General features: G+C 32.6%; 1 protein-coding gene and 2 long non-coding RNA genes across 5 annotated transcripts; all 3 read right to left on the bottom strand.

Annotated features, from left to right (window-relative positions):
- Nucleotides 1-1,205: 1,205 nt before the first annotated feature.
- LOC133789757 (uncharacterized) lies at nucleotides 1,206-5,090 on the bottom strand. The gene is made up of 4 exons (XR_009873686.1): nucleotides 5,025-5,090; nucleotides 4,428-4,887; nucleotides 3,140-3,232; nucleotides 1,206-1,435 (listed from the first exon to the last, which is right to left on the bottom strand). It is a non-coding gene; the product is annotated as an uncharacterized LOC133789757 (long non-coding RNA).
- A 4,735-nt stretch (nucleotides 5,091-9,825) lies between these two features.
- On the bottom strand, nucleotides 9,826-10,873 carry LOC133789756 (uncharacterized). Of its 2 annotated transcripts, none has more exons than XM_062227509.1 (3): nucleotides 10,707-10,873; nucleotides 10,391-10,576; nucleotides 9,826-9,976 (listed from the first exon to the last, which is right to left on the bottom strand). In XM_062227509.1, exons 1-3 carry the CDS (start codon nucleotides 10,761-10,763, stop codon nucleotides 9,845-9,847), a joined length of 375 nt encoding a protein of 124 aa, XP_062083493.1. In that variant the 5' UTR covers nucleotides 10,764-10,873; the 3' UTR covers nucleotides 9,826-9,844. The 2 variants fall into 2 exon arrangements, with proteins under 2 accessions (XP_062083493.1, XP_062083494.1); XM_062227510.1 differs by having other exon boundaries at nucleotides 9,859-9,976; nucleotides 10,395-10,576; nucleotides 10,707-10,871.
- A 1,803-nt stretch (nucleotides 10,874-12,676) lies between these two features.
- LOC133789754 (uncharacterized) lies at nucleotides 12,677-13,993 on the bottom strand. Of its 2 annotated transcripts, XR_009873685.1 has the most exons (3): nucleotides 13,918-13,993; nucleotides 13,294-13,375; nucleotides 12,677-12,953 (listed from the first exon to the last, which is right to left on the bottom strand). It is a non-coding gene; the product is annotated as an uncharacterized LOC133789754 (long non-coding RNA). The 2 variants fall into 2 exon arrangements; XR_009873684.1 differs by lacking the exon at nucleotides 13,918-13,993 and having other exon boundaries at nucleotides 13,294-13,401.
- Nucleotides 13,994-15,862: the final 1,869 nt, after the last annotated feature.

Below are 15,862 nucleotides of genomic sequence, written 5' to 3'. Positions count from 1 at the left end.
ACCGAGGGGGTGAAGTCCAACGAGTGCCGCTGATACGGAAGAGCGGGCGGTGGGGGGAATATCAATAATAGTATTACCGGTGGGTCTCCGCCGGTAATACATACATCACCGGCGGGGTCCGCCGGTATTACCCTGCCGGTATTAAACTATTACCGGCGAGACCCGCCGATATAACCATAACCCGCCGCCCCGGGCCCACCGCTATATCCATTATCCCGCTGGTAAAATGCCCGCCAGTATTAAATTTGAAAATCAGTCCCCGACATTTGTATTAGCGGCGGATATTCCGCCTCTAATAATCAGAAGTCCGCCGCTAATAAAAAATTTAGTTTTTTATTTTGATTTCCTTATTATTAGCGGCGGACCCAGTACTCCGCCGCTAATATACTGCACATTACCGGCGGAGTTAGTCCGCCGGTAATATTTCCGCCTCTAAAAACTATTTTTCTTGTAGTGACATCATTCTTTTTTAATCTAAGATCTGATACACCCGCCGCTAATACCTGTGTCAGAGCCGACATTATTAGCTGCGGGGTTCGCAGCTAATAATGTTTTTTATATATTTTAAAATTAATTTTAAATAAATTAATATTTATTAAATTTAAATATTTTTAAAATTAATTCATAATAAATTTTAACAAAATAACCAATTAATTAATTTAAACATAACTAACATTAAAATTAATATATAATTTTAATATTTATCAAACTAACTAATATTGCTATTGTCATTAAAAATAAATACACTATTAATTTAATCAAAATACATAAACTAATAACTAAATATAATCATTAAGGTCAATATTCTAATTATCCTCATCTTCAACATTTTGTTGTGGCGGTGACGGTGGTTCACTACAAGAAAAAGAGTCTATAGCGATGACTTTTGTCGTCGCTGTAGATCAAGAAGTCGTTGTTGTAGGTATCACTACTACAAAAAAGGATTTTTAGGACTAGCATTGCGAGTCCTCTATTTGAGAGCCTTAAAAACTAAGGTTTTTTAGGACTCGCATTGCGAGTCCTAAAAAATCTGGTTAAGTGCTTTAAGTAATTTTTTAGGACTCGCTTTGCTTGCCCTTAAAAGCAATTTTTTTTTTAAAAAAAAAATGCAGCTACAATTTTCATTTTGATTTAGAAAAAAATATATCCCTTTGAGTGTACAAAATGTATTATATATGTTAGATTTCTAAAATTTCAAAAGAAAATACAACAAAATAATTTTTTATTAATTACTCAAAAATATCATTTCAGTATTTAGTCTACTCAGCTTACAAAATCATATTACATGATAGTTTATACTACAATCAAATTTTATCATCACCAAATATTAAACAAGAAATGTATACAATGTTAGTGAAATATATTTTTTATTCTAAAAACTTCAACTGTCAATGTTGTCTAGTATTGCACCAAAGAAATGCATCTCAATATAGACCTGCACATTATAAAAAAGTTATTTAATTATAAATATATTATAATTCAAACTTATAAATAAGTAGACACACAATAATTATATATATATATATAATAAATGCGAGAATTAAACTATCATTATCATTATAGGTATTCATATAGTCAAGGAGCAAACAATATCTTGTTAGATAGTACTATTTCATAAAATGTTATTCATCCAGTACATAGAGGTATTTCAAAACAGTAGCAAACTACACCAAAATCAGCAACAAAATAGACCATAAATCTACCATATTAATCCATTCAACTTAGTTAACAAAATACACCAAAAATCTGTCACAAAATACACCAAAAAAACTAGTTGCACAATACAGAAAAATAACAGAAAGGCAATTGGTACGTGAGAGGAAGAGTAGAGGTTGCATCAAGCAGAGTATATTGATTTTGCCCAATTTCAGATAGCCACAAAATGGTTGTATAAGAGATATGTACGTATAAGAGAACCGAAAGGCATTAACGATTATATTCTTATTACAAATAGAAAAATAAGATAAAAAGGAAAACATGAAGAAAAAAAAAATCAGAATCTAAACCCAGAAACACCAAATACAAGCACAATTGAAAGAGATTGAAAAATATCATCAAGAGTTAGAGACAACTCAAGCCTTTAATGAAACCCCTTCTACGCAACTAAAACCATCAAATATTTTTTTTTTAAAAATACTCACTTCAGCTACTTGTGAAGTAACCTCAAGCGTTGATTCTAGATAATAAATTTCTTCATGCTATATAAATATATATTCCTAAAAACCAAATATCATATATCCTAAATCTATTTCAAATCATATAAACCCTAGAAATTAGGTTAAAAAGGTAAGAAAATAGGCCACAATCACCAACGTAAGCTTAGTTAAAGGTTCACAATAGGTGGTAGAACAAACACCGTTGAAGGATCTTTCTAAGATTAATTTTCAGAATGTTATATTATATGTATGATTCTAAAATCTCATGGACAGGGTTTATTCAGCAACCTGTTTTACTCTTTTGGGAGAGAAAAGATGAGGATTTGATTAAAATTCTAGAAAGACCTATCCTGCACTTATAATCTCGAAAGCACAAATCTGTGATCACATAGTTACTCTAAATCGGCTCTTTTGAGGCTCGGATTAAGCAAATTTTGTGATTAGTAGCAAAATTTAAATTCAACTTAATTATTAATTAGGCGGTCAAATGTTAAATATCCGGATCACAAATTTATCATTGTGGCAGCCATCTTTTTCATATTTCCACACAAAACTAAGTACAAAAAAATCTATAGAAAATCGGACAACATATCCCCTAATTTACTAGCCTAGCCATATGTCACAATCAACAACATGTCAAACAAATAAAACAACACACAGGTTTTCATCCATATATCACCGCAACACACAAAATTCTTAGAACCTACTTCACTGAGACATGCAAGTTTTCAACCTTCCGTTATCACCGCAGCACATAGAATTCCCATAACCTACTTCACTACGGATGAATATCTAAGATATTCAAACTCCACTAAGTACGAAAATATTTTACAGATAGCCATAAATAAGAAGTCTTAACTCAACTAGGAAACTATTTTTTTATAATTCAAACTCAGATAAGCTCTAATAAAAATCTTTAAAATATATGAAAGTAAAACTGCAATCAATTTCTAATTACATGAAACATGTTTGGTATTAATTACCTGTTCTACACCTTGAACTTAGGACCTTTCCTTTCTGGAAGCATCACCATGTTCAGCTTCAGCAGCTAAATTGTCATGGACGTCCACAACATCCTATTAACAGTGGCAAACGTGAGAAGTAAAGGCATTGAGAATATTTACAAAAGCAATTCATAGTCTTATAATAACAGACCAATTTCAAGCAAAAAAATATTCTAAATGTTATTGCTGCAGTGCAGGAATAAAATCCACAATAGCAAGAACTACAAAAAAAGACTCCAGCAATCAAAACCACCACACAAGAAAAAGAAACTGACAATTTATTCTTCCTTATGATACTACAACAAGTAGATGTAGCTATTTCACATATGTATATGTAGAAAGAAAAAATTCTAACACTGTACAACTTCCAGTTCTCGTGCTGCTCAAAATAAGGTGAGCTTTGTATTGGTTTGGAGAAAAATAAAAACATGAGAAGCCTATATTACTTACACATGGAAAAAAATAAACTTTGGAATGTACACCTCCCAAGACCCATACTTATTTTTCATTAATACAAAATATCACTTCATTGAGCATTGGAAGTTCATTAAAAGATACTGACCCATATGCAAGTTGAAATAATTTGCATAAACCCTATGAATAATGACATATATCATAAGTTCACTACCCAACTTAGCTAAAATAAATATGAATAGGGAATGAGGAGATCATACCTCTAAGCTACTGGACAAGTCCTTTAAGTGTTTTCTCTTCATTTTGTAGCTGTGATAGCTTGGCCTCATCCTTAGCTATAGCCATTTTTGCTAGTTCAATTTCCTGCTTTCTTATTGCAACACCCTCTTGAAGTCACAATTTTTTTCATCAATTTGTCCCTTGCCACTTTCCCAGCCTCCCAACATGTATTAGGGCATTTCCCTTTGTCATCATACTCATCACTCCCATCACAGCAGTCTGAGATTAAGGACTAGTTAAAGCAGATTAGAGAAGACAAGTATCCAGCTCAAAACAACAATTCAGTAAAAAGATCTAATAATTCTATATTACATCCTACATGCACGCCACATTTAATAAAACATGATAATTAGAGGAAAAAAAAAGGCTCATTACGATTGAATTCCCATTACTAATTCAATAATATATTTTTTTATCCCTGATCAATGACATAGTTTCTTCTAAAATCACAATCCTCTCCAAAGAAAGAACTCAAAATATAAGAAAAATAAACTAGGGAAATAGAACATGGAAGGAAAAAACTGGTTCTTGCCTCTATACAAGTTATTAAAGCAGTAAATTTAAAGCTACTTACCGCATATACCATCATTCACTCTAGAAGAGAATAACACTTTAGGAGCATGCCCTACATTTTGACAATAGAATCTTCCATTTGGACAAGCAGATGTTCCTACAACCCACCAAACCAATATGCATAGCATTTATCAAAATCAGTAAATCACAAAGACACCCAATAGAAAAGTATAATATTTCACCAAACAATGCAATGAAATGAAAGGGAAAAGAAAAACCAAATGAATGATATACAAACTGCAGTAAAGTTAGCAAGTATAATAACCAAAAAAAACCCATCCCCATAAGAAATCAGATGCATCTTTCACCTAATATAGATAAATAATCAAATTCAGTAAAATATAGGAGAGGAAGATGATTCTTCTCATCACGTCGATCCCCATCCCCACCACTGAGCCCGCATCTGAGATGAGGAAGACCACGAGCCCAGACCCACACCTCTTCCCCGTCACCGTCGTAGCCTTGCCGTAAATTGATCGGGACTAATAGCATAGGATCCTCTCTTTGTGAGAGAAAACAAAGTGAGAAAGAGAACCATTTAAGATAAAACATTACAAACCCATATGCCAAAATAACATTAGAAAACATGTATGCCTACCTAACTAATCACAGATCGTCAAACAAGAGGCTCGGGGTAGTTGGAATCTCACTGGAAAGTGCAAGAGGCGGACGGCTTCGGACCGTTGGTTGACAGCCCTGGGCAGCGCGTATGGTGGTGAGCTTGCGAGGGTCAACGTTTCGAGGGCCGGCGGTTCGATTGGGCTGGCACGTGTATGGCTACAGCGATGGGACGATGGCCGTTCGGGCCTAGCAGAGGCAACATAGTGAGAGAGAGAAAGAGGCTTCGGGGAAGATAGAGGAAAAGAGGGAGAGAGAAAAGATGTTTTAGATTTTTTTTATTTTAAAATTTTCTTATTTATTTAATTGAAAAAAACTAATATCTAATATATAAATTCTTTTTTAGTTAACACAATTTATTTTTTATTTAAATTAAAAACATCTTGTGTGTGACTGAAATAGATTCCAAAATGTGTATTTTGACCCATTATATATTTTCGAAACAAGTGAGTGTTTTTATGCTCTTATACTTAACAATTTTAAGGACTTGTTTTGAGAGTCCTTAATACTCTTTTAGGAATCGCAAAACGAGTCTTTAAAAGTCACCATTCTTAATTTTTCATCCCAAGTGTTTTTAGGACTCGCAAAGCGAGTCCTTATAGAGTATTAAGGACTCCCAAAGCAAGTCCTTAAAATTGTTAAGTAAAACACTCATTTTTTAGCCCATATTTTTTTAGGACACTCATTGCGAATCCTAAATTGTATTTTTTTCAGGACTCTCAATGAGTGTCCTAAAAACTCCATAAATATTTTTAAGGACTTGCATTAATGTGCATGTCCTAAAAAAGTGTCCCGTAAATGGTATTTTGTAGTAGTGTATACAGCGATGACATGTTGGTCGCAGTAAGGAATCTTTTTTTTCGGTTGGACTGGGTTATTGCGACAACATGTCGTCGTTGTTGGTGGTTGCAAAATTTGATAGTTTGAATTTGAAAACCTCCTACAGCGATGACATGTCGTCGCTAAAGAGTTCGTGGGTTTATATGCCTTCAAAGACACCATGTCGTCGCCGTAGTGTCATGAAAACTCAGATTTTCGTGTTCAGCGTGCACCCTACGGCGATCGTCACTGTAGGTAAACAATTTTTTGTTAAATTTAATTAATTATATTGATTAAAATTTATTTAATAAAATAATAAATATTAATTAAATAAATAAATAAAACCAACATATTTAATTAAATAATAAAACCAATTTATTAATTAAATAATAAAACCAATTTATTAATTAAATAATAAAACCAATTTAACAATATCCATAGTCTCCGAAATGTAAGATGACAAAACATAAGTAGTATTGTCTCAAAAATAAAAAAACAACAAAAATATTAATAGTTTAAAAATAGTAATAGAATAAAACTAAATGTCATCAAAATCAATTCCAAAGTCATTATCGTTGGCCTGTTGTGGCGGCTGTGGTGGTTGTTGTTGTGGTGGCTATGGTGGTTGTGGTTGAAAGCTTGCCATCATGGATTGTATCATATTCATGTCCAATTTGGCAGGCTGAAATCGTGGAGCTAGGATGTTCAGATTTGTTGCTTGCAAAAATTGATGCATTTGCTGGAAGTTGTTGTTCTAGGTCATAAAGGCTTGACTGAAGTGTTGAATCATGGACTGGAAAGCCTCACGCGGTATCGTTGGAGGGCCAACTGTGGTGGACAGAAACGGTTATGCCTCTGATTGTGAAGAGGATCCGGTAGTGCTTGAGGCAAAGGTACTAGTGCCCTTCAACTTGCGTCCAATACCTCGGTTGTGGACACGACGTTGACCAAGTACCTTTGAGACGGCTTGTGTCTCATTGACAGTGGCACTTCCTGCTTCAGATTGAGATTAAGATTGAGATTGTGTCTGGACATAATATAATTTAATAATATACATATATACAAAGCTTAGAAAGTTACTTACATATGCATCCTTAGCATTCATGTTCACCCATCCACGTGTTGAATGATTGTGCATGTCATGGAACGTATCAATAATGCTGGGCAATTCCTTAGTGTGAAGATTCATCTTTAGAAAACAAAATTTCAGTTAAATGTTGAAATTATTATTAAGAGAACTTAAAATATTTCAAATTATATATATTTTTATTTACCTTCTTAAATCTAGCAGAAGCATAAGAAGTCGATCCATGGAGACTTGTATACTTCTGTTTTGCTCTGTTGGCAGTATTTGCCTTTGAACGTGCCATGAACTGTGGAGTGGTGAAAAGGTCAACCAACTTCTGCCAACTCTCGTTGTCAATGTCATCCGGTGGATTCTTTTTGGTTGTCTCGATTTCATCATACCCTCCATGTTCATCGAAGTGTCTTTTCTTGCGACCTTTTCTATCCTTGTATCGATCCTGAAACTCTCGCTAAATCCCAGTCTCTATCTGTCGCCACTTAGGGAGAGCTCGGGGAAGAATGAAAAATTCCTTAAAAAAAATGGTGAGATTTTTAAATTATAAAAAAAAAATACTACATGTGAATAAGTAGATAAATTTACCTCTAGCTTTTGCATCAATCCAATCTTGTGCTCATCCGGAAGACTTTGCCATGAGTCATGATATAACAGGACATGGTGACCAATAAGGTTATCAATAAGTCTCATGAAAAATGTCCCAAAATCACCAACTACTTTGTAAGTTCCCTCCTTCAGATCAAATTGTAGAGCCAACGGACCTTTATTGTCATTGACGAGCTGCTGCAAATTTTTGGATCGAGGCCGACCTCTTCTTTTTGCGGCAGCTGCTGCATATGTTAATTAAACAATACAATTAAATTGAATAAAATAATAACAATTTGTCATTTATTGATAAAAGATAGACTAATTATAGTATATTACCTGTCTCACAAGAAGTAGGAACTTGCGTGAGATCTGGAGGAGGAGGAGGATCCGCTCCATCACCGCCATGAGAACGAGCAACAGTAGCAGACATATCTTTGCAGTTTAAATAATTATTAACTTAAATTCAGTTATTGTTGCAGGTTAATTACATAACTAAAATAATTTCGGTAATGCAGTTGAAACTATTGAAAAACAAACATTGTTGAGAAAAGTCATATATTAATTGAAAAGTCTTGAAATTAAAACATAGACATTAAACATACAAATATGAATATACACAAGAAAATATTATTCCTCGTCAACGTCGATTCCTACATCATCATATATACTTTCTAAATCATCTTCACTAATTTCGTCATCATCATCGTCATTGATGAAATCATCATCCACATCCAGAACAGATCGAGACGTTTCCCCAATTATGCTGGTGTGACCAGGTCGATCCAAATGCATAATCTCCAACTCTCTAAATTCCACAGTGAATACAAAATTTGACGAAGTGCTATCATGCACGACATCAACCTTGTTATCATGATCGATACTTGGATGATTCCAGATCTTTTAATGATTGACTTCTTCTACTACCTTCCAATTTTTGTTTCTTGAAGGATCTTCCAAGTAGAAAACTTTTTTTGCTTGAGTGGTGAGAATAAACTAGTCGTTCTTGTACCATTCTGAATTAATCATGATACTAGTTATGCTATTCTCAGTCACATTTCGACCCTTGCTTGCATTGGTGTTGAACCATTTGCATCGAAACAATACTACCAAGTAACCATGGGAATAACATAACTCTACTATCTCCTCAAGTTGGCCATAGAAAGTGAAACCATCGGTTCCTAGCACCGAAAATCCACTATTTTGAGTGGTACGTCTTTCGTCACGAGTATGGACCAAAAAATTCACATTGTTAACAATGCAAGCCGTGTAGGAGTATGCATTTTGATTGGACCCGTTTGCTAAAGCAAATAATACATCAGTACACTCAGTTGACTGTACTTGTCGCAAACGACCCATCTATAGAGTATGACACAAAAAAAGAAAACACAATGAGATGAGTATTAATCGATATGAATTTCTTAAGAATTCTACAGTTTCGATAATTTACCTTGAATTTAAACCAAATAGGGAAATCTTTTTTAATATTTATGTTTGAATTTCCTCAAAGGCATCCACTGTATAGCACAAGGATTAAGGTAGGATAACATTGTTCCATGAATTAAATTTAATGAACTCATATATGTGTTGAGCTACTCACTACAAGAAAAAATGCTTTTAATAACACTGAAAATGTGTTATCAAAACATACGATAACACTTTCTGATGTGTTAAGACCGACTATGTTATCGTAAGTCAGGGTACTTTACATAACACTTTATCAGTGTTATACAGATGCGTTATTGTACTGTCAACGATAACACACTTTCTGTGTTATTTTAATAAATAGATAAGTGTTTAATTATGTTATTTATAGTCGATTATATAACACATTTCAATACTTATAAATTTGTGTTATACTACACTTTAGTATAACACATTTTTTGTGTTATACTACACTTTAGTATAACACATTTTTTGTATTATACTACACTTTAGTATAACACTTTGCATAACAAAATTCTTTACTTATAAAAATTGTTATTGTAATAGATATTATAACACATTTTTCGTATTATTTTAATATTTAGATAAGTTTAAATTCTCATTATATATTTATTTATATAACACTAATTTATTCTATTCTATTTTTATTTTTTATTTATATAATTAAAATTAGCTTTCTAATATATACTAGAATCATAAAATAAACTTGATTTTCAAATAACAAAAAGTAAAAAGCATTCAACATTGTATTAACAATCAACAAATTAGCTTAAAACATTCAACACTTTCATCAAATTATATTATAGCTCTCAGGAGACAAAGACCCAAAAACTTAAAACAATAAATCTTAAATCACATGGTAAAAGACATTATCGCATTTTCGCATATAAAGTGCATCCTAATGAACAAATATCAGCTCTCTCATCGATATCTGCATTACTTGGACAATCCCACAACCCAGGAGCTCGAAAAGGTGTTGAACAATGCTCAGATGCCCATTCCTGCACAGCAAGCAATGAGTCTACCATCAATACAAGTACGAAATATTTAATGAAAGATGAAATCTATGTCCATTCCTCCATTACTTTGGCATATTCTAACAATAGGAACTTTTAAATTGTACAAATTAAAAATTCAAACATTTTGTAATTTGATAAGGTTTTTAAATGAGGCTATCCAAACAGTAACTAAAAATGCAAAAACTTGATAGAAAACCTCAAAACATGAACACATGTCAAGTCTTCACAAATATGCCATTAATTAAAAAAATTCAATATTTTTTTATCTCTTAAGACTATGAAAAAATAAACTCAGACCTCATACAAATACCAAAGCATTGGATGAATGTCATTCATAGTAGAGTAACTGATGCATTGAATGTGTGTGTGTTCGACTGGGGGAACAAAAAAAAACACCTGCAATTGTAGTGCCTCAGAACGAGATTGAATCTGCCTCCTTGCAGGCCGAGCACTGCCAAAATCCATCAATATGGCTAGTGGTGGTTGTCCTTTCCCATGAGTTATGAGGACATTACCAGGCTTGACATCATTATGAGCATATGGTGGATCTAAATTGTGCATGTGCTCGAGTCCTGCACAAAGCTGTTAAACAGAATTTTAGGTTCAACTATTTTACTATAAGTACACATCATTGTATCATATAGACGAGGAACTGAAACACAGGTGATAACATAACTCAATTTAAAAAGTCTAAAGAAACATATCTATCTACCTGTCTAAATATATGAAGAACATCGGTGGTTGAGAATAACTCCTTTTTAGCTTTCATAGTGTTAGCATTGTCCAACAATGTTCCATCCAAATGAACTAGAAACAACAAATATGCTTCATGCTTCCAAGATCCTTCTTATGTAGGCTGCCAACAGAAATATCTTAATGAATTATTCCGGATCAATTTCAGAATTTCTTTTTGCAGTTCCAACAGTGTTTAAAATACCTTTTTTAATCAAACATTCTGAAGTTAAAATTTGATATTGCTACTATAACCCACCAGATAATTGTTGCTAAAAAAAATTAGCATCTAATTCATTACATACAGAAAGAAATATCAAGAATGCAGCCACAAAAAACTGGTGCATACAGGGTGGCATGCTTTACTAGACTATATGCAATAGAGACAAGAAATCTAGGACCAGATAAGCAAAGAAGTTTTTCCAGCTCGTCCTCTACATTAACCAATATGTAAATCAGAATGACCAGCATAAACTACCATTAAATAATCAAAACTCCAAACTACAAACTTTGATTACTTATTTCAAATAAAAATACTCACACAAATGATAGATTACTTATAATATAATCCACAAATCATTTTATTTTGGCCCTGGAGTCTTGTACTTTTAACTACTTAAATAGTTACAGAAATTTGAGCTTAACAATTCTGCCTTTTCTCTTTTAACTTTTAAAGTCATTCATGATTTTGGTAGATAAATTAGGCAAGGTATCTTACAATCATAACAGTGGTCAATTACTGAATAAGGCAAAATATACAACAATGTTGATATGTACCATGCATAGCAAAATGCATGACAAAGGATAAAACAATCTCCATGAGCCAAAAGGACCCATGTGCCCATTGAGACAAAAAGATTAAGAGCCAACAAAAGTTTAAGTTTCATGATCTCAGGACAATAATCTTGCACTTTGATTGGCATGGCCAGTTATTGTGAAAATAGTATTGCAAAACTGAAAAACAGGAACTCAGTATTTGGTGGTGAAATTTCCATCTCAGACAATAATCTTGCACTTTGATTGGTGTCGCTACTAGCTTATGTGATGGAAGCTAACAAGTTTTCATACATCTAATAGAATAATACTAATATCATATAACCTGGAGTCATAAGCATGTACATCAAAAACAAAGTTGACACCTATGAACCATTCAAATGTGTTCTCATGTATATCAAAATTATACAAAACTAAACAAAATCATTCTAAAAAATTTAAGTTTCAGCAAAAAGGAAAAAAATCCAAATGTGTACCTCATTTAAAGAGGAAGAACAAGATGAAATTGAAACCTCTGAATATGGTAGCAGTAACACAAAAGAGAGTTCTTGCAAACTCCTTTAGATGCAAAAATATAGAAACGTATGAGCTCACAAAAGAAAGGTGGAGATGGAGAGAATTTGAAAAGAAACAAACTATTTAATACCTTAGAGTCCACAACAAACCATCATAACTGTGCCCCATACTTGCATCATTCATAATTCTACAACACATTTCAATTTTTTAAGTGAACAATAATTTTCTATTTAAAGCATCCATAAACAAGCATGCAGAAGATGCATTTTAAAAAAACTCATGTCATCAAAGAAGCTATATACCCTAACAAACATGCAAATAGAATGTTTAAAAACCAGCATCCTGTTATCATTTTTATTTTATTATTTTAAGCAAGGAACATACAAAAACATCAGTATAGGAAGTATTTTCCTATACAAGCCTACATCGAAACACAACTAAAACAATATAAGCTGATTATGTATTTCAATATGAAAGGCATCTGAAAAATAGTTGCATAGTTATGAAATTCTAATAGAAAATTAGCATAGCAAACACATAGACAAAAAGGAACAAACTAAGGGTGATATAGGACCAAAGGAGGAAATAGGATAGATAACAAGAGATGAATCCATAGAGAGAAATAGAACAACAGATAGAAAAGATGTAGAGAGAACAACATTAGAGAGAAATCTCAATGATTTATAATTTTATAGACAAATTTGACTATATAAAGTATGAAGTCACTTGTGCACAAAATTATCAACACAGTAAAGAATCACATCAGAAGAATAATAGTTCAGATACATTCAACAAAGGGATAACTATTTACTATGTTTGACCTGACACAAAGAACTGCCTTTCAAAGCTTGCAATGATACCCTCAAACCAGTAGATGAAGAGATTTTTACTCATGCGCCTTTTGTAGTTGTGAGTGAGACAACAAAAAGCAGCATTCCTGTAGAATAGTCCCGGTAGTATTATGTCAGGGAATCATAAGGTTGAAAATATTGGTGTCCATAGATAAACTATATTTTGACAGATACAGTTTTACACTTAGAAAAATATCAGAACCTTGGAAAATTCAGATATTTTGACAGAAATATCGCCGATAATATCGATTTTTTCATCCTTTATACTAACCAATTATTTTTTTTAAATCACCACTTTCCTCACATAGTCTAGCTTCTGAACTCTGTTTTAAAAAAAAAAATCTCCAGACTAGTATGTCCAGAAATGTTACTCCATCCCCTACTTACATTCGTACATTACCAAGTTTTTTATGAACTTCTTTCTACCTTTTCCACACATCAAAAACCCTGCTAATACATTAATTCCTGCAGTCCACTCTGAACATATGAAGCAAAAATACTTCCAAACCTATAAAGAGTAGAGCCTCGTTTCAGTAGATGATCATCAATATAGACAAGACAATGATAACTGTTCTAATCAAAGCGTCCTGTGTCACACTAAGAAGCCTAACCTCCTAATCCAAAGTTAACAAAAATTTGTTACAGCTCATCTAAAACTGGTAACCATGGTGGTTATTTATATATTTAGTTTCCCTTAATATATTTTACAATGTTCACATCACACAACTCATAAACTATTAGACTCCTAAATTATGGTACAATATACACATAGGAACTTAGTTGTAACCTGTCAGATATGAAATTAATCAAGCATAAATTATTATTATCATCCTAAATTAGCTAATAGCTTACTAAACAAAATGAAAAGACAAGCACCAAATCATGATTGAAAATCACAAAAGTTTACAAATGTAATTATATGTGTAAATGAATGTTACAAGTTTCATCACCTGCTCTATGTGGTTTGAACATGAAGTATGGTAGTATTAGTATATAAAACATGTTAACTACTGATCTTACAAAAGAATGGTAAGTCCGAAAGCATCCAACCTGAAGAATCAACCATCATATCATTGGTTATAATTTCAAACATGTCCTGTAGAACTTTCACTACTTTAACGGCAAGATATCCATTTCCCTCACCCTTGAAACATTTAATACCATAAGTTAGTAAGGTTTGGACTCAGACTACAGACTCCTTACTCTAAAAAATCAAGGAGAAGCCAGAAATATGCAGGCTTACCAGAAGTTCAAGCAACTCAACAAAGTTATCTCGTAAATTTGGAAGCTCAATCATTCTAAAGTCCTCAAGAAAACTTTATATTTTAAGGCTTTCTTCAACTTCATTTATTATTTCAGACATGACCCTAGAAGGCAACACAACGATCATCATAGAAGCATAAACAATAAGTGAGAAGCCAGCATTTGAATGTTCTATCAGGCAAAGAAATAGGAAATAATGTATCTACATGGAAAGAATGACATAATTTAAATATTCAAATATGTATGCATACAAAACAACATAAAGTATATAAAAATGCCAAAACTTACATTCTGCTTTTATCTATGACCATAATTAGAGCTTTTGGAGGTGGAATGTGATAATCTCAACTTTATTGACACAAATATATAATGCAAAAAACTTAGAGGGCCTTCTTCGTGGCTACAATTGACAACTATATAACCACATTGAGTGAAAAGTTAGGTTTAAGCACCTTACTTAAACTAAAGGTCCTTTTGACTCTTACTGGTACCAATGACCCATTTCTCTAAACTTCACTTTATCCCAAAATAAAAAAATCTAATAACCATAAGCTTTATAAATCTTTTTACAGAAAGGAAAACAAGCCTAATTTTCAGAAAATATTAATGGTATTATAAAACACCATAAGAAAATATTATTCCTCCCTAACATAGTAGCGTTGTGTAAACCATCATTTCCTATTTTTTATTATCTTCTATTTTCACACTCAACTCCTTGTACCATTAGTTTCTAGTTTCAGTGTTCAAAGAATATATTACACTGTGAACACTTAGAACAAAGTAATAGTCATTCCACGTGATTATTCTATTCAACAGAAACCAAACAGCCAAACACAAGTTCAACAAAAATTAAGCCATACACACGCAACTTTGAGTTAAAAAATCAATCAATCAAATTTAACTGAAGAAAAGGATCTTTTTAAGCTTCTAAATGGTTACAAATGAAAAAGAAACATACAATTTCCATTTCCTGTATCTTAATTCTTAAACAAGACTGAGAGGGATACACACACATATATATATACACACACCCTCTTCCTTAAGAAAAATCAACAAATAAAAAGGAATAATCGAATAAACTCAATATGAAACACACAATGACCACATGAAAGAACTACTTCCTTTAGAACTACCATATGTGATCATTACAATATGCATGTGCATCAAAACCCGTATCAGGAGGCATCACAATCAATAGAAAATCTAACCAGACCAAATATCATGTTCATCAAAGGGAAAATATAAAAGATGCTGAAATGGAAATCAAGTCAGTGCTTACCCAGCAAAAACAGAAGAAAAAAAAAACACAGTTATTATACCTCTATTCAACTGGTGAAAGCTCTCTGTTACAACTTCAATTTGCAGCTAGTTGTATGGGAATCCTGGGAACAATTCAGATTGAGCCAAATAAGCAAATCATTAAATTACAAAAAATAGAAAGCCATAATTTAAAAAAAAAACAAGAAATGAAATGCTTTTATTTATTCAAGAGAGTAATTAGCTCATAGAGGGAAAACTACCAAGACTAGAGGGAAAAAAAACTGTTGTGACTGTGTAAATATATATGATCTATTAACTACTTGAAAGTCCTGCTCATTTAATAAGCAAGAGTTTTCAAATACCTGTGTTTTCTAGTTTAGTTAAGCTTAAACATGAGAACTTTTGGTAATTAAAATATATCTGTTGTAATAGATTAATATACAGTTCTAGCTATGGAAACATCAGAGTTTCC

Source organism: Humulus lupulus, chromosome 7, assembly GCF_963169125.1.
Source record: "Humulus lupulus chromosome 7, drHumLupu1.1, whole genome shotgun sequence".
Classification (NCBI taxonomy): domain Eukaryota; kingdom Viridiplantae; phylum Streptophyta; class Magnoliopsida; order Rosales; family Cannabaceae; genus Humulus; species Humulus lupulus.
Note: the sequence above shows the minus strand (reverse complement) of the source record. Positions and strands in the feature narration are given on the sequence as shown.

Excerpts from the sequence above, each read along its gene's own strand:
- LOC133789756 (XM_062227509.1), bottom strand. The coding sequence starts at position 10,763 with ATGAAAGCTAAAAAGGAGTTATTCTCAACCACCGATGTTCTTCATATA. Across the intron at positions 10,577-10,706 it reads TTCTTCATATATTTAGACAG|CTTTGTGCAGGACTCGAGCA; the intron begins GTAGATAGATAT and ends TCTGTTTAACAG. Across the intron at positions 9,977-10,390 it reads CTGAGGCACTACAATTGCAG|GAATGGGCATCTGAGCATTG; the intron begins GTGTTTTTTTTT and ends CTTGCTGTGCAG.